This window comes from Hippocampus bargibanti, linkage group LG10 (genome assembly GCF_051943395.1).
Source record: "Hippocampus bargibanti isolate YZ-2025 linkage group LG10, ASM5194339v1, whole genome shotgun sequence".
NCBI lineage: Eukaryota > Metazoa > Chordata > Actinopteri > Syngnathiformes > Syngnathidae > Hippocampus > Hippocampus bargibanti.
The window spans coordinates 24,868,621-24,896,412 of record NC_142743.1 but is presented as its reverse complement, the minus strand read 5'-3'; the positions used below and the strand labels follow the sequence as shown (position 1 = coordinate 24,896,412).

The following is a 27,792-nucleotide window of genomic DNA, read 5'->3' as shown; positions in this document are numbered from 1 at the left end:
GTGTGTGTGTGTGTGTGTGTGTGTGTGTGTGTGTGTGTGTGTGTGTGTGTGTGTGTGTGTGTGTGTGTGTGTGTGTGGAGCACTTTCCATGTGTGGCGCAATACTTTGGTATTGACAATTTAAGAGTCACTCCCACTGAGATTTGGTCTGAATGGGTCCAAAATTAGTATTTGACCTTGTTGAGGTGAACTTTGGTGGTCTTGTCTATCAAGAGTGGAGCCACCCAAAAAGGTCTTGGTGCTCGTGACAACTTGATTCCAAGCGTCAACTATTCTTGCTGTCCCGCTTCCTGTTTTCCACCAGTGCAGTCAGGAAGTGGAAAGGGTGTGAAAGGGGTTGGGGGGGGGTAGTGGGGGGCTCTGGATAAGAAAAGAGCATTGCATAATTCTGCACTCAACTGCTTCTTCATTCCAGCCAGAGAGAAATACTTCTCTACGTCCTTTTTTTTCAACTTCAAGAAGCCTGTGCTCGCTCATGTTATTAAAAAAATAGAGTGACTCACTTGACAACATTAGGATCGACTGTCTAATGTGGAATAAAAAGAAAGAAAAAGGCAACATGAATAATTGTAATACTGCTCATGTTACACAACGGCAGCTCGTCTTGCTAATTGCTCCTCTGCCTTCTTTCCACTCGTGCTCATTCTCAAAAACGGGCCTTTAATTAGCCCAATGGCCTCATATCTATATATAAACTTGATTGACGCTCAGAAAGTGTGTGTAAGGGAAAAAGTTCATCTTCCAAACATTTATTTACCATAAGAAAACGTCAACTAAATAAGCCTCAAAGGACAACCGACGTCACTTTTTTGTTTCTTAAGTGACATCAGAAAAAGGTTTGATAGCATCCAAAATAGCCAAATCAGGCAGGCTGACATTTTGAGTCAAATGCAAAAGAGCAATCAAAATGACGAAAAGTGTCCAAAATCTGCAAACAAAATGGAGGTGGGCATTTTCAGAAAGTTTGTACGTCACTGCAAGACGTCTTGCCTGCGGTGGGGTCTTTTTCGCTGCAAAAGTACTCCACTCGATAACAAACCACGTCCGCACTCAAAGAAAGGGGGTGACGCAAACCGCTCCGCACTTCCAGCGCGCGCTTTGCTTGCTTGGCCAGCCGAGACCGTCGGCTGGCCAATTGACTGCTTGTGAGGCGAAAAGTTTGCGAGCTGAAGCGTTTGTGGGCGGAGCTCTGACGCTGACTGTACGTATCTGGAGAGACAGATGAGACGGGCCAAGGCGTCCCAATCGTCTTCCAGCCCAGACAGGTTTGTCTTGCATTTCGTTTCCGTTTCCCTCCCCTTTGAGCATGTCATGCCATTTTTTGATTCCTGCTGCCGATCCCTTTTTGTCAACTTAGCGCAGAGGCGAGCGGCACGGCGCGGCACGGCACGCCTCTCGCTTCCAATTGGACACGAGTTGGCACAGCCGCCGCCGCAGGTGTGTCTTTGTCTCTCGGTATCCTCGTTCCGGGAGTGTCGGAGAGAGCGAAGGAATCGCGCCCGCGCCACGCCACTCTTCCTGCCTTCAACAGGACGGCTAGTGAGCGTCACCCGGAAGGCGCGGCGAGTCCAGAAAAAAAGGCAGCGGGCCCGAAGACCACGCCTCGGGCGACCGCGCAGGTAAAGTGCTATTTCGCCGAGGTCGGACGCGACCTGCAGGCGGAGGGCCGCGCGCGCGCTCCGCCCTGATACTTTGTTGCGCGCAGTAGGAATGGAAAATAGGATGTGGAGTGACATTTGTTGGGGTGGCGATAAAGCGCTGGCCGTGGCCTCTGGGAATGTTTTTTTTTTCCTTTCCGCAAGGGGACAGCATTGCCGTTTTGCCTCGTTAGCGCTTTGTTCCAGCTTCAGCTGTGGAAAGCGCTATATCGGCCAATACCGATGTATTGCATTGCCACCTTCATTTCAAGCTCATATAACTCCAGAGCCATATCATTTAGGAATGAGCTCTTTTTTGCGATGCAACAAGAGAGTCTTCCATTGCATTGAATATTCATTCATATTTGACAATAAAGCTGACTTTGACTTATGTGGTCCTAAAGGTCAATCTTCTCTGTGCCTTACAATTCCAGTGACAATGACAAAAACCCTGGCACACGTTTTTGCACATCTGGCAGTCAATGACTTCATATATCTAATATATTTTATGTTGTTATTTTGCATCGTTTGTCAGCAATGTAAATAAAGAATGCTGGATAGATAGCCAGCTGACTAGCTAGTTAGTAGATAGCCAGCTGGATAGATAGCTAAAAGATCGCAAATAGATAGCCAAGCTAACCGGCTAGCTAGCCAGCCGGATGGATCGCCAATTGATAGCCAGCTTGCTAATTGATATGTAATAGATAGCTAAATTGAATGGGCTGATGAGTTTATCATTTCAATGGAATCTTTTGGAAAAAGGTCAAATCTCTGAGAGGCCGAGGACGGACTTGGTAGCGCCTGCCTGAGGGAAGTCCCTGGGAAAAGTGGTGGGCAGGGTGCACGGGGTCCAGTAGGATTTCCCTGGCCCTAGTTTGGTGCCGAAATCATGCTTTGCACATTTATTGAGCGTGACTGAGACGTGGGAGGCCTCCGCTTCTTTCAAGCTCGTCCAAAGTTCTTTTTGTCACTTCCCGCTTGAGTGGGATTGCGCTTTTATGCTTCAAATCATGAGCGCCGTCTTTTTGCCTCCTTTGGTATTTGCAGTGGCGCCTGCTTGCTGTTGCGTTGCGCGTGTTGTTTATTTTTTCCGTGTTTGCCTCGTCACTTTTGTGGACTTTGCATGCCTGAAATGTTCGCCACTTTTGACACGTCGCACCAGGAAGTGGCGGCGCCGGCTAATAGTCAGCCAGGTTATGCGTTTGAGCTCCAGAGGTCAAAGGCGCTCTCGTAAAAATGTTTTCTTGTTCAACGTAAATGCCCGCCCGAGATATGCTTGCGCTCGGGCAAAGTGTGGGCGGGCGAGGGCCACAACGTCTTGGCTTGCCATGAAAAATGACTGACGACAGGTTTTTTTCTGTGGGTTGGCGCAGGACTACCACAAATGTACGGCTGGAGGCAACAGAAACTCAGCTCTGAAAGAAATCCTGTTTGATAGTTTTACAAACGATATTGTTGTCGTTTCATCGCATGTATTATAATGATTATTCATTTGTGAAACGGCAAGGTCACGTCCCAAATCAAGGCACTCTGGATTTTTTTGTCTATGGCGTTGAATTCCACCTTCTTTGGTGCCTCCCTGGTCGTAGCGTAGACCCCGTCAAGTCACCCCCCAGCGCTGGCCGGACTTCTAAAAATAGTAGTGGGGCGGCGGGGAGGGGGTGTCATATTCCCATCGCGAGTGAGGTGGCTTTCGGGTTGATCTCTATTCATAATAATCATACGTTTCATTTATAAGCACCTTTCAAAACTCTCAAGGTCATTTTACAGTCACGGGATCTGTTTTTCCGTGGGTGAGCAGCGGCAGCCACGCGCGTCGGCGTTCACTCAACCTGGAAGTAACTCAAATAGATAGAAAGCTAGCTAGATAGATAGCTCTATAGCTAATATCTAGATAGCTCTATAGCTAGCTAGCCGGCCAGGGAGCTAGATAGGAAATAGTTAGCTAGCGAGATGGCTAGATGAATAAATCTAGAAACATTCACACTAAATGTTGATTTCATACCATGGCCCTCCTGTCCCCGTGGAAGCCTCCATCCCTCCTTCCCTCCATCCCTCCCTCCGTCCCTCCTGCTAATATCGTGGCATTTTTATCTCCCCTGTGTTTGGCGTTTGGGGGGGTCTGCACTCACCAAATCCACGAAGGCGAGGCTTAAGTGGGGGGAGGGGGGCGTCGTGGAGGTCCTTCCAAACAATGACTGAGGGGCAGCTTTGGCTCCCACGATGGGATGTCCTTGTCCGAAGCTCCTCCCCCTCCTGCTCTTCATCAGCCAAGCCAACGTCACCCCCATCCATCCGCCCGCGCAGCCCCCTCCTCTCCGCTCCTCGCCGCGGCGGCGTGACGGGAGAGGGGAAGGCGGAGCAACGGCGAGTGTGCCGCCGCTAACGCTGCCTACATTCGACCGGCCCGGCCCGACCCGACTCGAACCCCCGCCCTACCTGCGGCCGCTGAAGACCGAGACAAGCCGGGCCGTTTTGCTGCGTTTCGCTGCGGCCCGAGTGGGAAAACCTTCGGCGAGAGGGCGGCGGACACCCCCAAGAAGGCGCCGCTCCGTCGTCGTCGTCGTCGTCGTCGTCGTCGTCGTCGTCGTCGTCGCCTCGTCCCGCCACATCCCTCCATCCTCGCCGAGTCGGAGAGAAAAGGATTCTCGCCGCCCTCGCCGACTCGGCGGAGGTCCTCCCCGGCCCGCCGCAGTCCTCCCGGCCGGGGATGCGGCGCCTTGCGCGGCGTCGAGTCGGACGGGCGCCGCAGCGGACCCGACCGCGACAGATGGGTAAGTGGAGATGGCCCGGCGCGCGGGCGCGGGCGTGCGCGCGCGCGGGAGCCTGGCTCTTTCTGTGCGCGTGCGCGCCGCTCCGCAATATTGTATCGACGTATTTTTATTTCTTTTTTTTGACTTCAAGATGGCGCCGCGAGAGTGGCTGTCTTTCCAGCAGCTCCCGTACGGCGTTTTTTTTCTACTTCTTCCTTTCCTTTTCTCTTCCTTCCATCACTTTGCTGCTGTGAAATGTCCATTTCTCCACCGCGAGACCAATCGAGGCAAATCCAATCCAAATCAATGATCAAAAAAATCATAGGCCAATGTAGAAGGAATCGTCCATCTATTGTTTTCCAATATTTTAAATGTATTAAATATGTACTGGAGGGGAAAATAGTTTGTTGGTTGTGCTAAAATGAAAAGAAGTGGACAAAAATCTGAAGTGGCATACGAATGTAAAAAAATGTCAATCGTGTTTTTTGAAGCATCCCGAATCCAAATTTAAAATGAACATCGACATGAATAATATCGCTATTTTTTCAAGATCCCGTTCTCTTTATTTTCATAAGATTCTGTAAGAATAAGTTCAACCCTGATAAATCAATTCATTGCACGCACGGACGGATGATGTATTGAATGCATGGATGATGGATTAATATCTATTAGCTCGCTGGCTATTCTATCTATTTGAGTTACTTCTGGGTCAAGTGAACGCTGGCGCGTGTGGCTGCCGCTGCTCAACCGCAGAAAAACTTGTCCTGTGACTGTAAAGTGACCTTAAGAGTTTTGAAAGGCGCTTATTGTGTTGGGAAAACAGAATGGTGTCAGTCGGTCTTGCTAACGTTGCTAACCGAGAAAGCAATGAGGCTAAATTAGCTTGCAAGAAGAGACTGAAAAACCTTTCTAGTGTACGTTTGTTCCCGATTCTAGGACCGAGAATTTTCAAGCGCCAGATATGTATTTGTGCTTTTCAGGTTATCTGACTATCTGGCTAGCGGTTGGCTATATGGCTATCTATTAGCTATTTATCAGTTAGCTAGCTTTCTATCTATTTGAATTACTTCCGGGTTGAGTGGACGCTGGCGCATGTGGCTGCCACTGCTCAACCACAGAAAAACTGATCCTGCGACCGTAAAGTGACCTTTAGAGTTTTGAAAGGCGCTTATGAAATGAATTATGATTATTATAAATGTGGATGCAATTGTTTGTCCTTTTCATGTTAATTGTTTAATACTTGAAAAGAATCCACCTCACTGCGGCCTGGATTGGACGCCGGCCGACCAATCGTTTTCACAACGGGACGCTAAGAGCAAGAAGCTAACCCGACGACTCTTGGCTTTGCATCCTGTTCTGCTTTTCTCGGCTGTTGCCATGGCGATGAGCCACGAAGCGCTGTTCCGCCTCTCTTTCTGGCACGCAATCGAGCTGGGTGCGCTAACGCTAGTTCCCGGAAAGAAGAATAGACACGGCTTTCCATTTTTTTTTTGGGTGTTGTTTGCCTGCGGGATTTGTGCGCACGCCTCCCGTTTTTGGGCGTGCGTGCGTGCGGCAAATGCGTCCTTCCTGTTGGTTTGCCCCGGCGCTCACCCCTGAGCGCTCAGCCGGAAGGCTCCAAACACGTCCGAGTGGGCTCGTCTTCCCGTTTCCGGAATGCTGCGGCCAAGCCTGTCAGCCGTTTGGGAAGCGTGGAGGGGGGACGGGGGGGGTCGCCCCTTCGCCCCTGTTGAAGCGTCGTCGCGGAGGACAGACGGGATGTCTTTTTTTGCCCGGGGAGCGACAGGCCTCGCGCTTTGAAAATTCTGCCCTCCAATCCCGTGTCACTCGTGGAAGGCATCACATCCAAGAAACGTCTGTGGTCCATCCATCGCTGAAAAGGTTTCTTCATCTGGACTTCTTTGATGGTGTCGGACGTTTCACTCCTCATCCGAAACTAAACTAAAGTTGCGCTGGCAGCACTCTGACCTTGATGGAGAGAGGTGGCGGCGCCAGACCTCTGCTCATCTTAGAGCCGGGACCCATCGGAGGGTGGGTCGGGTGCAGCGGACGCTCATCTGATGAATTCTTTGGTTCTGTCTGATGATGTTCTGTGAGTGGCTCTGATTGCCCCATTCGCTCTGGTATCACCTCATCAGCATGACTAAGCCTACGCGCTAACGACCTGAAAGCTGAAAGCACCCTGGCCATCGAGTGCAGGGGTCGCCTTGATTTCCTGCTCTTTTCTTTGTCAGCGATTTGAAGCTGACTGTGGCGAAATGAGCGCTTGCTAGCTTGCTAGCTTTGGGTGCAGATGTCCGTGCCGATGAGGTGATATCCCAGATCCAAGCCATTGCTCTCGGTCAAGGTCACGCAGTGCGACCTTTTGCTCCTTGCCACACTCACGCTGACCCCATCCATCCATCCATCCATCCATCCATTCGCCTCTTTTTCTTCCTCCCAAGCTCCACTTTTGCAAAAAAGGCCTCCTTGCCCCCCGCATGGCCCCCTTTTTCACTCACCGCTACCTCCTGTCAGACAGCTCGCCCCACTTTAAGCAGCGACGGGGGCCAAAATAGCAGAGCATTCTCCTTGACGACGTCCTCTCTCACCCGTGACTGCCCGCCGCCGCCGCCGCCGCTCATCTTCAGCCCCTCCCCTTTACTTTACAGTCAATGAAGAAGAAGAAAGAAAAACGCAAAGCATTCCCAGTTGAATCTGTTTTACAAAAACACTCAGTGCCGTTCGTTCGTTCTTGGCGCTAAGCGTGCCCGTGGTTCTTCTCCTTCCACACTTCCCGGACACGTCATTGGGCATGCCCCCCCCCCCCCCCCCAAAAAAAAAAAAAAACAAAACATAATTAAATGTAAGGCGGAAAGTGTGTGTCCCAAACATTAATTTCTCATAGGAAACCCTTACAATGAGAATAATCCGTTCCCAGGTCCCCATAAAACATCATTTTCCACTAAATAAGCATTAAAACTACACACAATTATACCTTATTTGATGTATAATAAATGTGCTATGGTATTGTAATGAAAGAAATCAATTTATCAAAGATTTATCGCTGAGTGTCTATCCGGCGGCTCATTCCGACAGCTCAAAAACGTTGCCTTGACTTTCTTCCCTTGAGGACATTTGGAAACAAACAAATCTTCCATTTCAGACGTTCCCTGAAGGCAGCATCTCGGCGGATGGATTGCTAGCTTGCTAGTTGCTTGCTAGCTGGTTGATTAGCCAGATGGATAGAAGTCTTTGTGGGTTTTTTTGAAACACGCACACACACGCGCACACACCATGTTGAGTGACGAGGTCGAGGTTTGACCCAAGTCACACATACAATGAGGGCCACTGTAGTGGAATCAACAGCCGTCTTGTTCCTCTCTCTCTCTCTCTCTCTCTTTCTCTGGTTTTGTCTCTGGAAACATGTCAAGACAGGAAGCAGAGATGAGATCCAGCGAATGCCTTGAAAAAAGAATGTGTTCATTGTTGGCAAAAGTGTGGTGGCATTCACAAAGTTGTGCGCCCGTCATGTGCCCGCAGACACACGCGCAAACAAACACGCACACGCACGCGCGTAAAATGTGTCAACGTGCAGCGAACGAAAAGTTGCGTGAATGCAAACAAAGATGTCGGTGGGCGGTGGCATTTTCTCTCTCCTGTTTTTATTGAGAATTGTATTTACTTTGTGAAGGTACCTCTGCTTTTGTGTGACTGTAAAGTATCCTTGAGAGCTTTGAAAGGGACTTAAAATGATGCCGATGAGCAGGCCGGGTTATGTCATGATCTGAGCAAATCGTATTTGCATGTTCTACTAGTGATGCCTGGCTTGAGATCAAAGGAGCATGCGCGCTGCTGCAAGTCAGTCTGATGAGAGCCACACATGTCAATTGGCTTCTCCGTCGTCCTCATAAAGAACCTCAACTCTATTGTATCATTTAGCCAAGCCGCTTGCACAATTGGGTTATGGCTTTTGTTTGTTTGTTTGTTTGTTTCAGGATGAAAATGCGTCGTCAGCGGGTGTTCTTGCTGTGCACGGCGGGCCTGTGCGTCATCTCCTTCCTGCACTACTACAAGGCCCTCCACTACGTGTCGCTGCTGCGCGAGCTCTCGGCGCCGTACCCCGACATCAAGTCCTTCATCGCGGTCGGCGGCTTCTTCTGGCGGGAGAAGGGGGCCCCGCCGGGCCCCGCCTCCCCCGAGGAGGCCCGCCCCGAAGCCGCCGGGGGCGCCTCCCGCTCGGAAGCGCCCGTGACCGTCGAGGAGGCGCCTCCTCGCCCTCGCCGGAGACCCGCCGGCGACGACCTCGGGGGGGACCTTCGCCTTCTTGCCGGCCCGGTACCGGTACGCTACCGCCAAACGCGGCCGACGGCGCTCTGCTCAAAGTCTGCTCGCTCGGAAAATTACACGATAAAAAAGCAACACATTTGTTCATAAAGAAACACATCTCTATATCTATAATCGTAATATATTTCATTTCTAAGCGCCTTTCAAAACACTCGAGGACACTTTACAGTCACTGGATTGTTTTTCGTGCGGGTGAGCGGCGGCAGCCATTAGCAGGCTACCTGGCTAGCACTTTATTTGCTATCTGTTAGCTGTCTGTTTGCGATCAATAGCTGGCTATCTATTAGCTATCTAGCCGGGTCGTTAGCTATATAGCTAGCTAGCTATTTGCTATATAGCTGGCCAGCTAGCTATTAGCTAGCTTTCTATCTATTTGAGTTGAGCGAACGCCCGCTGGCGCGTGTGGCTGCCGCTGCTGACCCGGAACAAAAGCTTATCCTGTGACTGTAAAGTGAGCTTGAGCGTTTTGAAAGGCGCTTAGCAATGAAATGTCTCCTTCCGTTGACTGTAGCCGGCAGTAAGAGAGCAGCAAAGTTATGAAAGGAGAGAAAGAAGTGTCAAGCCCAAACGCGTGATCTGCCGCAGGGGCAGCCGCTGGCCTCTGTGGCGGCGTTTAAAAGAGAACATTTTCAAATGGCAAAGAGTCGGACTGTCCTTGTTCTTTGGCGTCTTTGTGATGACATGAAGCAGTTGCAGCTGAAAGAGCCCCCCTCTTGGCCCCCCCTCCTGCAGGACGAGCGCCGCCCGCCGCCGGAAGCCACTCCTCCTCGGGAATCCATGGGGGACCTGCACACCCGCACTTTCCGGCTGCGGGACGACAAGACGGCGCACTTCACCCGCAGCCGAGCCGGGGCGCTGTGCTTCCGGCAGGGCACCCGGGAGGCCCCCCGCAAGGAGAGCGGCGGCAAAGCGACGACGGCGGCGGCGGGGGGCTCCGGAAAAGCTCTCGGAGCGCGGCGGGGGGGGGCCTCGGCCAAGACGGGGCCCGGCGGGGGCGGGCGTCGGCTGGTCCGCTGCGCGTGCCGGCCCGGCTGGCACGGCCCCTACTGCGGGGTGCCCGCCGCCGTCTACCACTCCAACCTGCCCACCAAGGAGCGGCTGACGCCCAGAGAGACCCCCCGCCGCCTCATCAACGCCATCAACGTCAACCACGAGTTTGACCTGCTGCACGTGCGCTTCCACGAGCTGGCGCGGGCCGCCGACCTCTTCCTGGTTTGCGAGTCCAACTTCACCGCCTACGGCGAGAAAAGAGCTCTCGGGTGAGTGAGTTGGCGCTCGCCTCCGCAGGCGTTTGGCATTTGGCGAAGGTTCCGAAGCCGACCGGCACGACGCTTGCCAAAGTTCCGAGGGGGAAATTGTCACGTTGCCGATGGCTCTTTGTCTCGTTGACTTGGAATGTGAAAAGTAGTTAGCGCGCGACAAACGCGTGTTCCAAGCAACCAAGCCCGCCTCTTCCCCACCCCCAGCTTTCTCCAGCTGCTCCTGAACGGAACCTTCGACTACGTGCGCCACAAGATCCTGTACGTGTTCCTGGACCATTTCCCCGAAGGCGGGCGGCAGGACGGTTGGATCGCCGACGATTACCTTCGCACCTTCCTGACGCGCAACGGCATGTCGCGGGTGGAGGGCGTGCGGCCCGACGACGTTTTCGTCATCAACGACGCCGACGAGATCCCGGCCGGCGAGGGTCTCCTCTTCCTCAAACTCTTTGACGGCTGGACGGAGCCTTTTGCCATCCACATGCGCAAGGTGAGCCTCGTTTTTCACGTCCGGGACGCCGCGCCGTTTCAAGCCGTCGCATCCTTTCCCTTCCCTTGAAAAGGGAGATCCTAGCTTAGCGCCGGCGCTACGTCGTAGAAAATGATGCTTTATGGGGCCCCGGGAACGGATCGATCTCATTTGAATGCTTTGCTACGGGAACCCGGCGTTTGGGAGAGACGCTTACGCGCTCTGTCCGTCCGGGAAGCGATGGAGTGCGCGAGCCGAGCTCGGACGCGTTTGCCGGCGGGGGTTTGCGGAGCCAAACGCTTGTCTTTGCACGGTGCGCAGTCCCTGTACGGCTTCTTCTGGAAGCAAGTGGGCTCCCTGGAGGTGGTCTCGGGCTGCACGGCGGCCATGCTGGCCTCGGTCTACGAGGGCGACGGCATCAAGCTGCGGCGGCGCGACTACTACACCCTGCCGGCCTTCCGCCACTACGAGAACCGGACGGGCCGCATCCTGGTGCGGTGGTCCCTGGGCAGCCCGGTCCACTTTGCCGGCTGGCACTGCTCCTGGTGCTTCCCGCCCTCGGGCGTCCTCCTCAAGCTGCTGTCGGCCCAGAACGGCGACTTCCCCCGCTGGGGCGACTACCGGGACAAGCGCGACCTGGCCTACATCCGCCGGCTGATCCGGACGGGGGGCTGGTTCGACGGCTCCGTGCAGGAGTACCCGCCCGCGGATCCCGGGGAACGCATGTACGCCCCCAAGTACATGCTGGAGCACTTTGAGCGATACCGCTACCTCCTGGAGAACCCGTACGCCGGACGCCGCTGACGGAGGCCCCGTGGACCATTTTGGCCGGCCGGCCGGACAGACGGATCGATAGCACGTCACTCTCGGAACGGAAAGTCTGACGTTGCCCTCTCCATCCGTATTGGTCGATATAGCGCTTTAGCAACAGCCCAAGCAGGAACCAAGTGGAAGAAAAGGGAAATGCCGCCTTCTCGTGGAAAAGAAAATTGCCATCATTGCCAGAGGCTTTATCGGCGCAAAACCTGAACCAATTTGGGAATGGTGCTCGACGTCATAGTTTAGCTCCGCCAATACGTTTGGGAGTGAGTTAAAAGGCTTTTTTTTTCAAAGCGGGAAGAAAATCACCAAAAGGACAAAGAAGGTCCCACGTCATCATACTTTTCTGTTTTCTCTTTTGTTGTTGTTGTTCAAGCACTTTTTCTGCCATCTTTTGATCAAATGTGCCCTTGATATGGAAGACAATGTGTGTGTGTGTGTGTGTGTGTGTGTGTTTGTATTTAAATGTTGTTGAAATGGCATCAAGCTGGCAGCTTGCGATGGAATGTTTTTGAGGCGTGCTTGCGTGTGAGCCTACTGTTGAAACAGACGCGCCCTCGGCTGGCTGTCTTATACCTCCTCCGAGGCCATCAAAGTTAGTGGAACCAATCAACCAATCAATGAGGCTTTCTGGATGTGATCAATTTGTTGGTGTTGTTGTTTTTCATTCTTGTCGTCGTCGTCGTTGTGTCGGGAGTGACACTTCCTCCTTTCCCGCATCCCTTGCTGTGATTGGTCATCTCCGAAGCAGTCTGTCCGCGGCGTTCTTGTTGTTTTCTTCGGATGCATTGAGCAGTGTGAAAGCACCTTATTGATTTTTGTTGTCCTTGATCAATTACAATATTGGGTTGTTAACAGGGTGATTGCTTTGTTTTGTTTTTTAATCCTGTTTTTTTGTGACTAAATGTTTGAAATGGTGTCATTTTCCCCGCACTTTTTTCTTTTTTTTGGGTTAAAAACGTGTACAAGCCAAAGTGTGGAGGCATTGATACAACACACGCACACACACACACACACACACACACACACACACACACACACACACACACACACACACACACACACACACACACACACACACTCTAAAGCTCGTTTAACACTGACTGTAAATGACAATGTGCAGACACGTTTAGTTTGACTGTCAGCCTCCGCCGTGACAGTTCAATGAGGTGTGTGAAAGGGCTTTAGGTTTGTTTGTGTCCTCTACAAAGCGCCACATACTGACAGCTTTTATTTTGAAAGCACATGCAAGAAGACAGATTGCAACATGTGAATCCACTCCGTCCGTCCCTGCACTGATTGTTCAAGCTCACATTGTTTTATATATTTTTTTGTCTTGTTGATCTTGGTGGAATATGTACACTGCGTGCGTGAGTGTGTGTGCGTGCGTGCGTGCGTGCGTGCGGTCCAGTGGCTCAATGTTCCAAGAGGAACCGTGGGAGGCAAAAGGCAACACCCTCCACCCCAACCTCCCAAAAAAAGAACCTGGAGGTGATACTTTCAATCAAAAAAAAATACAAGAGCTTTTTTTTGGGGGGGGGGGTGATGGAAACCAAAACAAAACGACAAGAAGAAGAAAATGGACATTTGGAAGTGAACTCTGGTGTTTATTCAAATGGCCGGATGTATGTTAACCACCAACAACCACAAAGCTTCTGTGGCAAGGACATAATAAATTAATTAAAAAATGCCAACCGTGCCATGACGACGTGTGAAAGTTTTTGTGACGTGGCTTATTTTTTGGGAAAGGTTTGTAAAAGCAAAACACGTTCTCCGTCGTGATGATCTCAGCAGGTTGTTTCCTGCACCATCTAGCGGTCAGACTGTGACAACGCTAGTCAAACCGACACACGCCTTTGAGTGCATTTTTCTTTCGGGTCGCTCGCATTCAGTCGTGCGTATAAATTCCATTAATTCTAGTTAATTGTGTTTTGTTTTTCATAATTGGAATGGAAAAAATGAAAGGCGGATTTCATCACGAAGACAAATTGCCGGGAGGCGGTTGTAAAACGTCAACATTCCTTTGGCGGAGGGACACGCTCGGTCGCGCTTCGGTCGGTTATAAGCAGCTGCGCATGCGCCTGCGCACACTTGTAGCTTTCATTTCTCGTCGTCGACGTTGTCGCGTTCGCTCTTGGCGTCGATCAACCGCCAAAATGGCAGTTTAACGGCGAGCGGCGGCAATCTGCGCAGCGGCATCAAACTGGCAGGGCATCGGCGAAGCGCACTGGCTATTTCGGGCAAAATGGCGTAAGTACACATTATTTACCGTCCTATGGTGGCCTTTTCAACGACGGACGGAAACAAATTAACTTTATTTCGAAAGTTCGCTTTGTATAATAGCGCTTAATATTCCGACAGATTTTGTTAAACGTCTTGTTGGATGAGTTGGATTGCGTTGACGCGATTACATCGAGCCGTAAGGAGAGTCGAGCAACTTTTTGTGCCCTAAACGCATCCCTTTTGGCTTGCTAGTGCAGCCAAAGGTTGTAAAAGTACTTGCCAGATACGTCAAACAAACAAATTTGTCTTTGGACAAAGTCCGGGCGTTTTTCGGAGCCGCTTTTTGTGTTTGTGTACATGAAGTGGTTGACAACGTGGCGCGTCAAAATGGCGCGCAGAGTCGGCTGGTCGAGCCCCCCCCCCTCCTCCTCCTCCCCTCCCGGTGGAATCTTTGACAGCAAAATGGCGGGCCTCGCCTTGAGGGCGTGGTCGCCGGCCAGGGAAATGACCAAATTAGGAAACGGCCTGTGCGGAAGGGCGGTTCTTCGGGTCGCGTGACGCTCCACGGGGCGACGGATTGGCTCTCTCGAAGTCTCCTCGCCCAAGTGGCACAACTCGATGAAAAAAAGGACTTTGGAGGTCGTTAGCATCTTTTCCAAAGCCATATATGTTTTTCTACTTTCATTCCTTTCCTCACTTTGCTGCTGTGAAATGTCAATTTCTCCACTGAGAGACTAATCAAGGCAAATCCAATTCCAGCCACATTCAAACTCACCTGCAGTGAGAAAGTGTCATAAGTGTGCGATTAATGACAAATAATAATAATAATGGTAATGATGCACTCTACTTGGGTGAAATTTGCATCTCGAGGGGTGTTCAATGTTTGTTTGTTTTTTGTTCAGGATTTGTCACAGCGGTTTTTGTTGTTGTTTTTTTTCCCCCGAGAGTTGGTGTGTTTGAGGGCAAAAAAAGGTTCATTGTTTCAAAACGGGACTATATTTCCCCTCCAAAATGTGTCAGTTTTTGGTCCTTGAGTATCGGGAAGCTTTTTGGGAGATTTGACAGCGCTTTGTTTGGTTTGTCATCCGCAGGTCTCTCCTGGCAATTGCGCTCAGCTTTGCTGCAGTCGACAGCAGTCGCCGCCGTCTGGACTTGCCAAGGTCTCCGCACTCGCTTGTCGCCGCTTTATCGCTGACCGGCGATGCTGGCGTTGGAGGCCGTGGAGGTCCTGTCCTCAGGTGGGTGGCGCAAGCGCTCTTTTGGCCAAATGTGGCCCGCCACGTCATTTTATTGGGCCCGCAAAAGCAAATCGCATTTCATGATGCTTGCGCGAGTCTGTACCAAAATTGAAAAGGCTGATATGTTGACTTCAAATTTGAAAAGGAATGATTGTTTAATTTGTCGGGCCTCCGAGAGGAACAATGTGAGCGACAATGTGCTGCGCCACCGCTGATGTTCGGGGTGGTTGTCCGCGTTTTGCAAACGTGCCACTAAGAAGCTAAACTGTGGCGCAGGGCCCTCGTTTCTGTTGGCTGAGCCAATGGGGCCCCTTCTGGACCAAGATGAAGAGGAAGCGCTTTCCCCGCCGTCGCTGGCGGGGGAGGTCCCGGGTTCGCCCCGCCTCCTTCTGTCCCTGTCCCCCTACCACCCTTTGCTGTCGCCCTCCCTCCCGGAAGCCAAGGCGGGCGCCCCCGTGACCTCCCTTCCCTGGCTGGACCCGGACCACGACGACCATCTGCTCCGCCGCCACCTCGTGGGAGGCCCCCACGACCCAGGTCAGCTTCAACAAAATGGCCGTCACAGCCTTTTTTTTTTTTTTTATAATATATATATATATACACACAAGTGACATCCGACTTGCGACCGGCTCGACTTATGAAAATCATAATTTGGGATATTTCTCATCATTTGGAAAAGACGAGTCGGGAGTGTCAAGTTAGTTTTGATGCTTCGTACAGGAGTGGTCCATCCATCGACGAGAAGGTTTCTTCAGCCGTCATCTGTCCTTTTTTCAAGGTGTCTGACCAAGAGGCTTCGCCGACAGGAGGCGAAACGTACAGATGACGGCTGGAGAACCCTTTTGTTGCTTAGCAACCAAGGAAATGAAATGATCCTTACACGAGACGAAAGGACTCGTTTGCGTGTGGATTTTTGCCCCCCCCCCCCCCCCCCCCGAAGTGTGTGGGTAACGTCGCGTAACGCAAACGCCGACCTGTGTGCAGAGCACCGCGAGGACTTTGCCGGCATGGACTGGATGTCGGAGAAGATGGATTTCAGCGACCTGGACCTGGACCTGGAGTCCCTCATCGGTTCCTGCTCGTCGGACGAGCGCCCGCTCGAGGTCCTCCCGGCCTCCCCGGAGCCCTTCCGCGTCGGCCCCCCCGAAGACCCCCCGGGGGCCGCCGTGAAGGCGGAGCCCCGTTCTCCGGCCGAGTCGCACGCCGGCGCCCCCCCGGCGGATCGGGTCTTCGTCGACACCTCCGGCGAATGCGACAGCGACTCGGGCATCGAGTCTTCGGCCGGCTCCCCCCGCCGCGCCAAACCCTACGCCAGGCCCGAGCCCAAGGCGGCGGCGGCGTTGGCGGCGGCAGGCGCTCCCAAGGCGGTGGAGAAAAAAAGGAAGAAGATGGAGCAGAACAAGACGGCGGCCACGCGCTACCGCCAGAAGAAGCGCGTGGAGCAGGAGCGGCTCAACGTGGAGCGCCAAGCCCTGGAGGCCAAAAACCGACAGCTGGCCGAGCGCGCCGACGCCATCGGCCGCGAGATCCGCTACCTCCGGGACCTCATGGAGGAGGTCCGCCAGCGCCACCGCGGGAAGCTCGCCGCCCGCAAAACGGAAGAGTCGGGGCCGAGTAGCGCCCTGGCGTCGGGACCGTCGCCCTTCGAGCAAGAGTCAAATCGGCTTTGCTGACACGCTTTGTCGCCGCATCCCGAAAAGCCACTTTCACAAATTTGGAACAATCCCCCCCAGTTGCCATAGCAACCTTCCTCTGGTCCAGATCGGGGCCCTCGAGCGGATAGAAGCTTTTTTCTTCAGGCCTGCCTGCCTGCGCGAGCTGTTTGTTTGTTTGTTTGGGTGTCCATATTTTGTAGCTTTCCACTCCAATTGAAGTTAGCCGCCCAGGTTTTATTTCCCGAAGGCCCAAGAGTTGCCGTGCTCTTAGCTTGAGCAAATATGCTCAAGACGCCTTTCTTTGTCGCAGCTCTTTTCAAATAAACTCTTTAGTCTCGAGTGATGTCTTTTTTTGGGGGTAGACGGCTTGAAAGCAAATGAATCAGGAGATGTTGCGTGCGCTAGCACGTGGAAATAATAGTTCAAAAAACAAACAAACAAAAGAGCATCTGACTTTGAAGCTCAACTCGCCACGGCGTCCGCGTCTCGTGTCTTCCTCGAGGGCGTCCTTAAGACAATTAATTATCTTGTCCTGTCCCTCGGATGACATTTGTCATCCAGATGGATTTTTTGCCCCTCTCTGACACTCAAATTATTTACTTCAGTTTTTCTTTATCGTCACAAATCTCACAATGTTTGTCAAATTTGTGGCTGGTTAGTTTTGTTGTTTTAAACAGGTGCGCAATGTTAAGCGAATCATTTAAAATGGAACAACCGGAATTTGTTGAACCGCTAATATGTCCGTTTTGTGACTGTCAAGTGTCCTTGAGAGTTTTAAAAGGCGCTTAGAAATCCAATGTATTATGATGAATAAAATCTATTAAAAGCCCGCAAGATTCAAGTAGGTCGCCATCTGGTGGCCGATCGCTGTTACTGCAATGAATATTCGCAGTCGACACCGGTCGATCGTATTTGAAGTTATAATAATAGTAAATGTCATTTCTAAGCGCCTTTCAAAACTGAAGATCACTTTACAATCACAAACAATTCCAGAATCGGAAAGCCTTTAATAGTCCCGCAATGGGAAATTTGCATTAATATGCGATCGACAGCAGCACATTTGAAAGGGGGTGGAGGTCAAAAAGTAAATAAACTAGCTCAAAGTGTATTTAGACTCTGAACAATGAGTACTGGCTTTGTGTTGTCGTATTATGTATTGACTTGTTTTTATGGTTCCCTTCTTTCCTTTCATAACTTTGCTGCGGTGTTCCTTCCGGGTAGTGAATGCTGGCCACGCAAAAAAAAAAAAAAAATCTCCTCCAGAGTTTAGAAATTAAATGTATTATTATGACATGAATCATTTTCAGCTTGGGACTGTGTTGGCGCCAACGGCAGAACGTTGCCAAGTTGAAAAATGAATGGTCACGCCGCCAATCAACATGGCCAGCGCCACACCTCGCAAGTCGCCATCGTCCCCGTGACGTTAGCAGCTTGGCTGGCCAAAGATCCAGAGTGAAAATGTCAAAGGCAACTCTGGCTTTTTCGATTTCCCCCCCAACAAAATGTCAGTCATTGTGCATTTGGCAGGACTTGTTTGTTTAATGAAGGTGATTTCTCGCAAAATGTGAACAAAGTCTGGTTTGTGGATTGGGAGGGGGGGGGGGGGGGTTTAGTTTTATTTTGTTTAGTTTAGTTTCACAAGGTGCCAAAATATTCCCTCTGGAACTGCTGGAACTGCTCCTCCGTGAAGACGGACGCCGCGTTTTGGGCCTTGTGATGGGCAGGCGGCTTGGGATGATTGCGGGACAGTCTTCCTTCATTGTACTTGAGGATCTGAGCCACAAACAAACAAACAAACAAAGGCGCCGCTTGGTTGATTGATGCCTTTGACATGAATGGCGAGCAAATAGGATGACCTCTGACTTTTGACACGTCCGACTCGGTGTCCCGGGAGCAGGTTGCGCTAAAGTATTTCAGGTTGGCCGCCATCTGACTCGTCTGCTTTGTTTTCCGGAACTCGTCTGAAATGGTCCGCACGCAAGACAAAATGACACATTTCAATCATCATCAAAGTCGGTCGGCCCCGCCTTTCATACAATTTACAACCAAAAGAAAAAGCACCAAGGGAACCGTTTGAGCCGCTTCTTTTTTTATTTCATCAGTCAATTCAACACTTTTTTTTTTCCAACTCCTCCTTCTTTTTGTCAGAAAAGTGATTGGCGTCTTGAACTGACATTCGGGGCAGAGTAATGGCCGCAAAAAGCTACAGCCGGCGCATGTTGAAAAAATGGAGGATTGTCACATTGGATGAAGGCCCAAAAAATAACACGTGACGTGTGGCCATTCTTGTTGTCGCCGTGTTATGATTTGAGCGACCGCACGTGGCTAGAAAAGCTTTACCGTCCGTCCGTCCAAGTAGCCCAACACCAATGAAGTGTGTGACACTCGGGTGAGCTGCCGTCTCTTCACTGGCTAACGGTGAGCCCATTTGCATGAAAAACACACAAGCTTGTTTATTAGCTATCCATTAGCTAGCTGGCTAGCTGACTGGCTGTTCGCTGGCTAGCTGTTGGCTATCTATTAGCTAGGTGGCTAGCTATTGGCTATCTATTTGCTATCCGTTAGCTACCTAGCTAGCTTTCTCTCTATTTGAGTCACTTCGGGGTTGAGTGAACGCTAGCGCGTGTGGCTGCCGCCGCTCACCCGCAGAAAAACCTTATCCCGTGACCTTGAAAGTTTTGAAAGGCGCTTAGAAATGAAATGGATTCTATTCTTATTCTTAGCGTGATGGAATCCGACTGACCCAGGGCGCACTTGATCATCTTATCCTTGACGGTGGCTTTGCTCTTGCCGGGTCCGAGTCGACCCTGCAGGCGCTTCACCCGCCGGGTGACGCCGCGGCGGTTGGTGCTCACCAGCGCCTTTGCCGCCGCCGTGTTGGGCGTCTCGCCTCGCCGCTTCTTCTTCGCGTTATTTCCATCTGGCGGGGGGAAAAAAGGCGCATCGAGTTCGCGAGAGTAAAGGCGGCGGCGTCGGTACGACAATTGGCGGCTAACGTTAGCCAGCGAGCTAATCGACGGCGTCGAAGCCTACTTTTACCGTCGTTGCTCAGCAGTTTCAAGCCTCTCCTGACCAACGACGCGGACATCTTGACTTATTCCGGGGCGTTTTGCCTTTCGGGAGCTTAAAAGCGACGCCGGATGAACGCGTTTGCACGTGGACGTTTTTTTACGTCAACTTCCGGTGTGCGTGTGTGCGCAAAGCAGCCGGGCGGAAACTGAACTGCAATGCGACGTTCCTGTCTTCTGAATGTATTTGGCGCTTGCTCAAATGCAGAAATAAACACAGTATTTTTTTTTATATGTGTAAGCTGTTTTTAATGAGAATGAAACCGATCTTTTACTTATTTAGGCTCATCCAGAGAGCTGAAACATATTTCGCAACACGTACAGCTACTAAGTACACATAGTTAATACTTTACAATAAAATATCGACGACAAAGAAATGCTCTTTCGGTGATAAAAATCAGCGTTTGGTTTCACGGTAAGATGACTGCGTTGTCATCAAATGGTGAGAAGTTTGACCAAAACGATGATCGTGACGGTGTTAAATCGGACCCGCTCCATTTGGCAGGGGGAAATTGCAAGACAAATAACCAATCATCGGAAATGGTGTAAAATGCCGCACTAAATACGTCTGTCGAATTCATATTTGCGGGTGTTGCTGGAAAGAGTGGAAGTTTTGTTTCTTATTTTTTTACAACAACATCTAAATGTATCTTTATTTTGAAAACAAACGTGTATTAGGCGTTTCCACGTTGGGCAGAAGAAGAGCCTTTGTGGGCGCGGTCACCTTCTCCGCTTCCGCTTCCGCTTCCTCTTCGGTGACCAATTGAAATCATGTACTGTATGGCGGCCCTTCAGCGAGAGCTCTGCCGAGCGGCTCAGTTTCGACTGTCCGGGACTGCGGGACGTCTATCATGGACGTACGCGTGGAAACGTAGCTAGCGCGCGCCCGTCCGCACCAAGCAAACAATGTCTTTACGCTGCGTCCAGTGCAACAAAACAAACAATGTGACGGGGCCGCTTTGCTACTTCCGGAAGGGGACGATTTGAAGGCGAATGTCCCAGCCGCCACGAAGAAAGTCTGATCGTTGTTCAATCTGCAGCTCGTCGAAAAACAAACAAGATAAGAGAACACTTGCAACGCCGGATTATCATTGACGAGTCTGGATTGATTTATTGTGTTGTCGGAGGTGTTGAAAAGAAGCACGAGTGAGTAAGGCATAGATTTTATTTTTATATGCAGATATTTTATTTTTAAGCATCTTTGAAAACTCTCAAGGACACTTCTGTTGGCAGAAAGTCGGTGAGCTTTGGTTTGGGACAAGCTGAGCTTTGTTGTCGTGTGATGTGAGCTGCGCATGGACGTACAGTAATTACAGTAGTATTACATTAAAAAAAAAAAAAAAACATTTTTAGCCCAATACCCATCTGTCTGTTTTGTTTCCATACACACTGAAATGAAATTCTGTTCATTCATCAATACGTGATTTTTATTTGAGCATCTACAATTTACGAGGAGTCCAAGTCAAGGCCCGGGGGCTAAATGTGGGCCGCCACCTCATTTTATTCGGCCCGCCAAAGCAAATCAAACTTGCGAGATACCATCATGCTTGCTAAAGCCTGAACCGAAATGTCCAATTGTGTGTCGTTATTTTTGACTTGAAATTTGAAAACTAGTCATTCGTTAATTAAATGTAACGTGGTGCAGATGCAAGATTCTAATGGCTTCCTTCAATCCATGACGGCCCACGTGAGGAAAGCCAAACGACAATGTGGCCCACAAGCGGCAAAAAAAGACGTTTCATACTCTTGGACGACATTTGGTCTTTTACAGTGACCCAAAAAGACGCGTGCCCATGAACATTTCCATTGTGGCTTTGATCAAAAAGATATTTCTTTCAAATGACAACCACACACACGATTGCGTTTTTGGAAAACCGTTCACCAGAGTTTCGGCCATTTCTGTCACTTTGGAGTCAATTGCTGGCTTTCCCAAGATGCGTTCCAAACGTCCAGCGTTTTATTGCAAGCAAGCCTGTACTGGTCAGACAAAGTTGTCAGACGCTCCTCTTTCGAGAGGGTGATCCAAAAAGATGTGTCCTACCGAGTCCCTCGCTGCAGCCATCTTTTCTCCCCAAAGAGGAGCGAGCGTCTAAAAGTCGACTAACGCGAGGCCACGTCGCGTTAGTTGACGAGGACAGCTTTGCTTGCAACAAAACATTTGGAACGCATCCTGGGAAAGCCACCAATTGACTCCAAATGAACACAAACAGCCGAAACGCTGATGAACGCTCTTCCAAAAACGCAATCGTGTGTGGTTGTCATTTGAAAGAAATAGCTTTTTAATCAAAGCCACAATGGAAATTGTCACGGGTACGCATCTGTTGGGGGCAGCCTGTAAAATCGCTCTGGAAATGTATTTTTTTTTTTTCTTTCAACAAGCCAAGATCGGGCAACATTTCCGACGACGTCAAAACGTGACTAGAAAGCCGAGCAAAGCAAGATTTGGCGGTTAGTTCTTGTTCCGTTTGGACTTTCCCTCCGCTGGTGGTTTAAACACCAGCACGAGATGGAAAGCGCCGCACGCGCGCACGCCAAGCAATGCCACCACAACGCATCACTTCCTGTCTCCTTCTTTGACTTTTACATGAAAGTCAATCCAGCTTCCAATAAGCAAACAATTGACGAATGACAAAAAAGACACACAAAATAGGGACAATTTTGAAAACGTTTAGTGATTGCAAAAAAGTCAACGAAAAGCAAAAGATTTGTGCTTTAAAACCATTTTCAACCTCCCTCCCAAAAAACACCCACAGTTAAAAAGTCAGCCACCCCCCAAACAAAAAGCTTTTCACCCTAAAATAAAAAGAAATAAATGCCCAAAGCATCCTCACGTCAAAATTGACATTATTACTCCAACAAAAGAATGACGTGGAAGTGAATGGCTGAACCGCGTGTGCGTGCATGCGTGCGTGTGAAAAAGTTGGACGTGCATTTTTGGGGGAAACCGACATGTCTCATGAAAACGGGTATGTGTGTGTGTGTGTGTGTGTGTGTGTGTTTGCGTGTGTGTACGTGCGCACCCCCACAGACTGACAAGTGGTAAAGCGCGACTTCCGCATCGCCCGTCCCAAGCAGCGACAACCATGAGGACCGCTTTTTTGGTCCTCCTCCTCCTTCTTCGGGCCGCCGCCGCCGTTACGGAGTTCAAGTGTCCCGAACGCCAGCACAGCAGTGAGCTTTTTTGGGGGGCTGGGGGGCGTTTCCCATTTGGAGCATTTGGCAGTCACGGCACCCGTTCGGCCAATCAAAGCCATGTAGCCAACGTTGCCGCTAAAGTTGCTGTCATGCGCCTCACTGAAAATGTGTGTGTGACTTTGGCTGGCTCTTTTTGTGAGGACCACCATGATTTTATACCAGGCGTAGTGAGGACATTTTTACAAGTGAGGTCCTCACAAGTTTTTCTTTCGAAAGGCATCTCACACCTCATCTGGAGTTACCCGGACCTCACAAAGAGGTTCAAACAGGAATGTGTGTGTGTGTGTGTGTGTGTCCTCGCAGGTCTGGTGTGCTTGAATGACTACAGCGCAAACGTGACGTGCGTCTGGAAGCGCTCGGATGTACGCGCGGGCGGCGGCGCGGCGGTGTGCAGCCTGCACGCAAAAAGGATCAACGTTATGTTACGGTGAAGTGGGGGCGGGGGGCACCGCTGCATTAGCCTTGTCGTACGTCATACGGAGAAGTGGTCTTCATCGCCGGTGTCAATGACAACGGCAAATATTTGACGGGCATTTCATCTGCAGCTATATAGTTGGCTAGCTTTTAGCTATCTGGCTAGCTAGCTAGCTATTAGCTATCTATTATTGATAGCTGGCGTTTATTATGTTGTGGGTCTTTTTTGCCAAATTCACACCAAACAGTCAAATGATAGGTAACATCAGCAGCTAGCTAGCTAGCTATGTGCCTGGATAGTTGGATATCTATTAGCTACTCAAATAAATAGAGAGGTTTTTTTTTGGGACGTGAAGAAAAATGGTGTTTTAATATAAGGAGACGAATGAGGTTTGGGTCTCAAACAAAAGAGTTTTTTCCCCGTTGCGCTTTCAGGCGACGCCAGTACGAGTCCGGGTGCGTTCTTCGGCCGCTGGACGCGCGCAGGCCCTCCGAGCTGCAGACGTGCTCGCTGATCTTCAACAAAGACGGCATCGTGAGTCCCCGCGCCACTTAAAGGACGACCGACACCATTTTTTGGTTTCCTGACTGACATCAGAAAAACCTTTTGATAGCATCTCAAATAGCTAAAACACGCTGGCTGATCTTTTGAGTCAAATGCAAAACAGAAATCAAAATGACTGACTTCAAGTGTCCCAAAACGGACACAAATGAGCTCGAAACTGGTGAGATTCAGAAGGTCCCGCCCCCTTGTTTGTGATGTCACGCCAAGACGGCTTGCCTTGCTCCAGAATCAAAACAATGGCTCCAGATTGGGGAAAAGATGCTTTCTTGTCACTCATCCAGTAATGAGTGTGATTCAAATAGTTGTGAAGAGGAAAGCATACATGTTTGCCATTCATTCAAGAAGTCCTTCCGTCTCATTTTGAGGCGTCTGGACTCCAACGTAGCGCCCAGAAAATGCACAAGATGGCGCCCAAGCTCCGTTGGAAATGGGCTGGCTGATTTGTCTGCTGGGAATTGGTGTCAACTTCCACCTTCTTGATGCGTGTTAGCGCAATCGGCTGCCACACACAACCATTCGCCATCACGTTATTGATGTCGTTTTCCTTCAAATTTCGCGGTGTTTTCAGACAAATACAAGTACCCAAATGCATTGTGTGTCGCTTTGTCGGTCAGGGGCGTTGCCTCCGTGACGTCACTTAGGGCATCGTCATCAACTGGAAAACAAGACTTCCTGAATATTCAGCGCCGGTCTCCCCGGGCCGGCGTGGGTTTTCCTGCGGGTACTCTGGTTTCCTCCCACATTCTCAAAAACATACTGAGCGCGCTAATTAAACACTCCTAACGTAAGTGTGAGCGCGATTGGTTATTTTTTTCTAGGTGCCCTACGATTGGCTGGCAACCAGTTCAGGGTGTCCCTCGCCGACTGCCCGAAGATGGGCGCCCTGGGCTCCAGGTTTTCAAAAGTCTCTGTGCTTGCCACCAGTTTCAGTGGCACCACGTGCTGAGAGTTTGGATCAACTGCTCCGACGTGGCCACGTCCTACCAGCCGGCCTGTCACGGTGAGCGCGGCGTGCCGAGATGTGCCGAGACGTGCCGAGACGTGCGACCCGTCTACGCGCCAACAAATCATTCATTGGTTCCCGATTGCAAAATTTGCTCCTTTAGGCAGCAGCGGACTGAACGTCCCCTCGTGTGGTTGGACTGAAAGGCAGTAACAATTCTCCCTCCGTCGCTTGGCAACATAACGACTTTATGCTAACCGCGCTCTCTCTCTTGTTTACGTTGTCTTTCATCTGCAGCCCGAACAAAATAGATGGATAAGCGACAAAGGATTAACTCACATCAATGGCTTTTCACTTCTTTCTGTTGTAAGAAGGAAGCGTTCCTAAGATTTGCCATGTTTACTTCCTGTTTGGACTTCTTCCGCAGCCCTTTTAGGCGCAAAGGACTAATCCTACCCTGGGGCGGTTGAGCTCTGCGGCGGTAACAAACTGCAGGCCGTTTAGTTAGTGTGCATACGTGTGTGCCCTTGCAGTGAAGCTCCCTGCGCCAGGCAAGCCTGAAATCAAGCAGACCGGCGTCTCCTGGGCGGCCGCCAAGCGGGGCTTGACGTCTCCGGGCAACTTCCAGCTGGAGTGGAAGCGGGCCGGTGACTCTTGGAATGTGCGTTACTCAAACGGCGCGTCCCAAAAGATTCTTGTGCCAACAGTTCCTCGACGTGTCGTTTACTGATCCGTCGGCGGTGCGCTCCACTGCCCGACTCCTTGCTTACACGAGAATAAACGCCGACCTTCGCCAGGGAGCGTCGGTGCGCAGGGAGACCAAATCCTGCGAGGAGTCGTGCCGATCCGAGCTGAGTGTGGACCGGTTGAGGCGAGGGGCAGCGTACGAGGCGCGTCTCCGGGTGAGGACTTCGGAAGAGGATCCGGTGGAGTCGGTGTGGAGCGACTGGAGCCCCGCCGCAAGCTGGACGTCTGATGTCGGGGAGGCCGCGGGGCCCCCTGTCGGTGGGTTGCGCTCTCACACGGTCGCTGGACTTGGGATCCAGATTTCACGTTTATGAATGCAGAGCTCGCGGGAATCTCATCGGGGTTTTGAAGTCCGAATCGGGCTTTCAAATGAGATCCCAAAAAGAGTCGAGGCTTTCAGTCTTTGCATTTGCAATGCGATGGTGAAACAAGGCTTTGAAGCCAAAGTCAGCCTTTCAACTTTGGGTTTCCAGTTGAAGCCAAGCGTATGCAAATCCCAAACGCTTCTTGTCTCTCGTCAGACTCCCTGTGGCTGGTTTTGGGGGTGACAGTCTCAGGAATGGCCTTTGCCATCTTTCTGACTCTTCTGCTCTTGAGGAAGGGCAAGAACAACTGGTAAGCAGATCAATCCGATCCTCCGTCGTCCTCGAAATACTGTTCGAAACAAAGTATTTTGTGTTTTGAGGCTTTGTGTCTTCAAGAAGATTCGAGGACCATCGCTACCAGATCCGGCAAAGTCTTCCCTGCAGAACGTACGTTTGCCTCTAGTGCCAATTGCCATGTTGCTCTTCTCCACCATCCATTCAACATGAGCGCCACCGCGTACGATTGAAAGAAAAACGAAATGGTTTGTCCGTTTCTGCCCCGAAATTGGCCGATTGACCAGTCCGGAGGGTAGTCACATGCTGAGGATCTGGGCTAAGATTACACCGGGGACTGGTCACCAATCAGTTACGACCATCCTTATCGTGAAGATCCAGAATAAGACTTTGCCTGAAGACCGCACCCGGGACAGTCGCGGGGCACATACGGAAAACAGGCCACCATTCACATTGTCCGTTGCGTCGTCACCGAACGGGAACCCAGCCTAAATGTTCTCCAGCGAAGGCACGACCGTTCACCCTCATTCAGAGGTTAAAGGAAAACAAGGGCCGCTCACCCTTTTGACAACTTCTTCTCTTCTCCAGAAGTGGGCACGTCCTCCTTTTAGCAGCGAGTCCTTGCGAGCCTTCCTGCGGCCCGCGGACGTCCTGGCGGTGATCTCCGTCGGATCCGAGGAACCTGAAAGTCCCCGAGGCTCTCGGTACCCCGCGAGGCCCGGCGACCCTCGCGATCCAAGATACCCTGAAGCTTTCCCGGAGAAGATAATGAGAGAGACCTCCGCGGTTGGCTCGTTCCTGCGGCCTCCTCCATTTCCTTTGCCCTCCTTCACTTCGGGCAACCTGAAACCGTGTGCCCCCGAGTCTCCGTATGGCACCGTGGGGGACACGGCGGACCGGGACGAGGAGATGACGGATGCTCAGAAACTTTTGCTGGAACTCTTCCAGAGTGGCGATGAGGAGACTCTGGTCATTTCGGACTATGAGAAGATCGACAAACTCCAAGGTGAATGTTCCAAAGAAGATGGTGAGCCTGAGGGTCAATGCGCAGGTGCGGGACGATCTCCCTTTGAAGGGATTTTCAGCAAAGGCTCCGTTGGGGTGAGTTTGGACTGCGAATGCGTCCAGGCGCGCCACCGCCACGATAGTCCCGAGCTCCCCGGTGCGGAATAGGGCGTCGGGGGCGTACGTGAGCAGCGCGCCGGGTCCGATGAGAACTGGGGGGACGGGGAAGAGAAACCCACCCGCTTGCCCTGTCCCCCTCGTCCTTCTGGTTCTTGTTGCGGTCCACGACGCCTTTGATCTTCCGCCGTTCGACTCTGGGGGTCTCCGAGCTTTCCCGCTGGATGCCACGGACTTCACGTGCAATTGACGTAGTTTCTAGCAGTCTGACCTGACCGTGCACTCCGCCGAATATCCCGCCGCGCCCTGTCATCCCCCGGATTTCGCGGGCCCAATGAAATGAGACGGTGGGCCGGATTTGGCCCCCGGGCCTTGACTTTGACGACCGTGCCGGAGTTTAAAGGAACTCCGTCGTCTGAAAGCCAGATTGACCATTTGTGTTGTCCCTAATCAAGTGTCTGCAAAGTCAATGAAGAGCAATGACGAGTGCAAAGTTCATCATCCACGCCACAATAAAAAAACAAAAAAAAACACTGGGTTGAAAGTAGCTCCGACTTGTTCCTTCTTCTCGGCCTCGGTCTTTGACTACTTCTTCGCGGCCTTGCAGAAGATCAAATCTAGCCGTCGGAGCGGCGGGCGACGGGTACCGCGTTCTCGAGCGCCGCGGTCGCCGACGGATCGCCCGCTTACGATTCGTCCGCAGACTAGCGTGGACTTCCTGCAGCTGATGATGGACTCGCAGAAGAACCACAACTCTCCGG

At 51.2% G+C, this 27,792-nt stretch overlaps 4 protein-coding genes across 6 annotated transcripts; 3 read left to right on the top strand and 1 right to left on the bottom strand.

Annotated features, from left to right (window-relative positions):
* The first annotated feature begins 45 nt into the window (after positions 1 to 45).
* Positions 46 to 12,961, top strand: mgat3b (beta-1,4-mannosyl-glycoprotein 4-beta-N-acetylglucosaminyltransferase b). Of its 2 annotated transcripts, none has more exons than XM_089005334.1 (5): positions 46 to 1,618; positions 8,367 to 8,712; positions 9,448 to 9,974; positions 10,182 to 10,464; positions 10,765 to 12,961. In XM_089005334.1, exons 1-5 carry the CDS (start codon positions 1,221 to 1,223, stop codon positions 11,245 to 11,247), a joined length of 2,037 nt encoding a protein of 678 aa, XP_088861460.1. In that variant the 5' UTR covers positions 46 to 1,220; the 3' UTR covers positions 11,248 to 12,961. The 2 variants fall into 2 exon arrangements, with proteins under 2 accessions (XP_088861460.1, XP_088861459.1); XM_089005333.1 differs by lacking the exon at positions 46 to 1,618 and adding an exon at positions 3,786 to 4,410.
* Positions 12,962 to 13,354: 393 nt separating this feature from the next.
* atf4a (activating transcription factor 4a) lies at positions 13,355 to 16,717 on the top strand. Its single transcript, XM_089005338.1, has 4 exons — positions 13,355 to 13,512; positions 14,577 to 14,723; positions 15,000 to 15,260; positions 15,708 to 16,717. The coding sequence occupies exons 2-4, from the start codon at positions 14,687 to 14,689 to the stop codon at positions 16,394 to 16,396; spliced, it is 987 nt and encodes a 328-aa protein (XP_088861464.1). The 5' UTR covers positions 13,355 to 13,512; positions 14,577 to 14,686; the 3' UTR covers positions 16,397 to 16,717.
* rps19bp1 (ribosomal protein S19 binding protein 1) lies at positions 16,543 to 19,574 on the bottom strand. 2 transcript variants are annotated; one of them, XM_089005345.1, is made up of 4 exons: positions 19,418 to 19,574; positions 19,122 to 19,298; positions 18,242 to 18,339; positions 16,543 to 18,151 (listed from the first exon to the last, which is right to left on the bottom strand). In XM_089005345.1, exons 1-4 carry the CDS (start codon positions 19,464 to 19,466, stop codon positions 18,014 to 18,016), a joined length of 462 nt encoding a protein of 153 aa, XP_088861471.1. In that variant the 5' UTR covers positions 19,467 to 19,574; the 3' UTR covers positions 16,543 to 18,013. The 2 variants fall into 2 exon arrangements, with proteins under 2 accessions (XP_088861471.1, XP_088861470.1); XM_089005344.1 differs by having other exon boundaries at positions 19,412 to 19,570.
* Positions 19,575 to 20,210: 636 nt separating this feature from the next.
* LOC148893108 (uncharacterized) lies at positions 20,211 to 27,501 on the top strand. Its single transcript, XM_089005336.1, has 10 exons — positions 20,211 to 20,592; positions 22,475 to 22,617; positions 22,945 to 23,068; positions 23,491 to 23,590; positions 24,545 to 24,620; positions 25,097 to 25,224; positions 25,361 to 25,568; positions 25,832 to 25,925; positions 25,996 to 26,062; positions 26,498 to 27,501. The coding sequence occupies exons 2-10, from the start codon at positions 22,530 to 22,532 to the stop codon at positions 27,080 to 27,082; spliced, it is 1,470 nt and encodes a 489-aa protein (XP_088861462.1). The 5' UTR covers positions 20,211 to 20,592; positions 22,475 to 22,529; the 3' UTR covers positions 27,083 to 27,501.
* Positions 27,502 to 27,792: the final 291 nt, after the last annotated feature.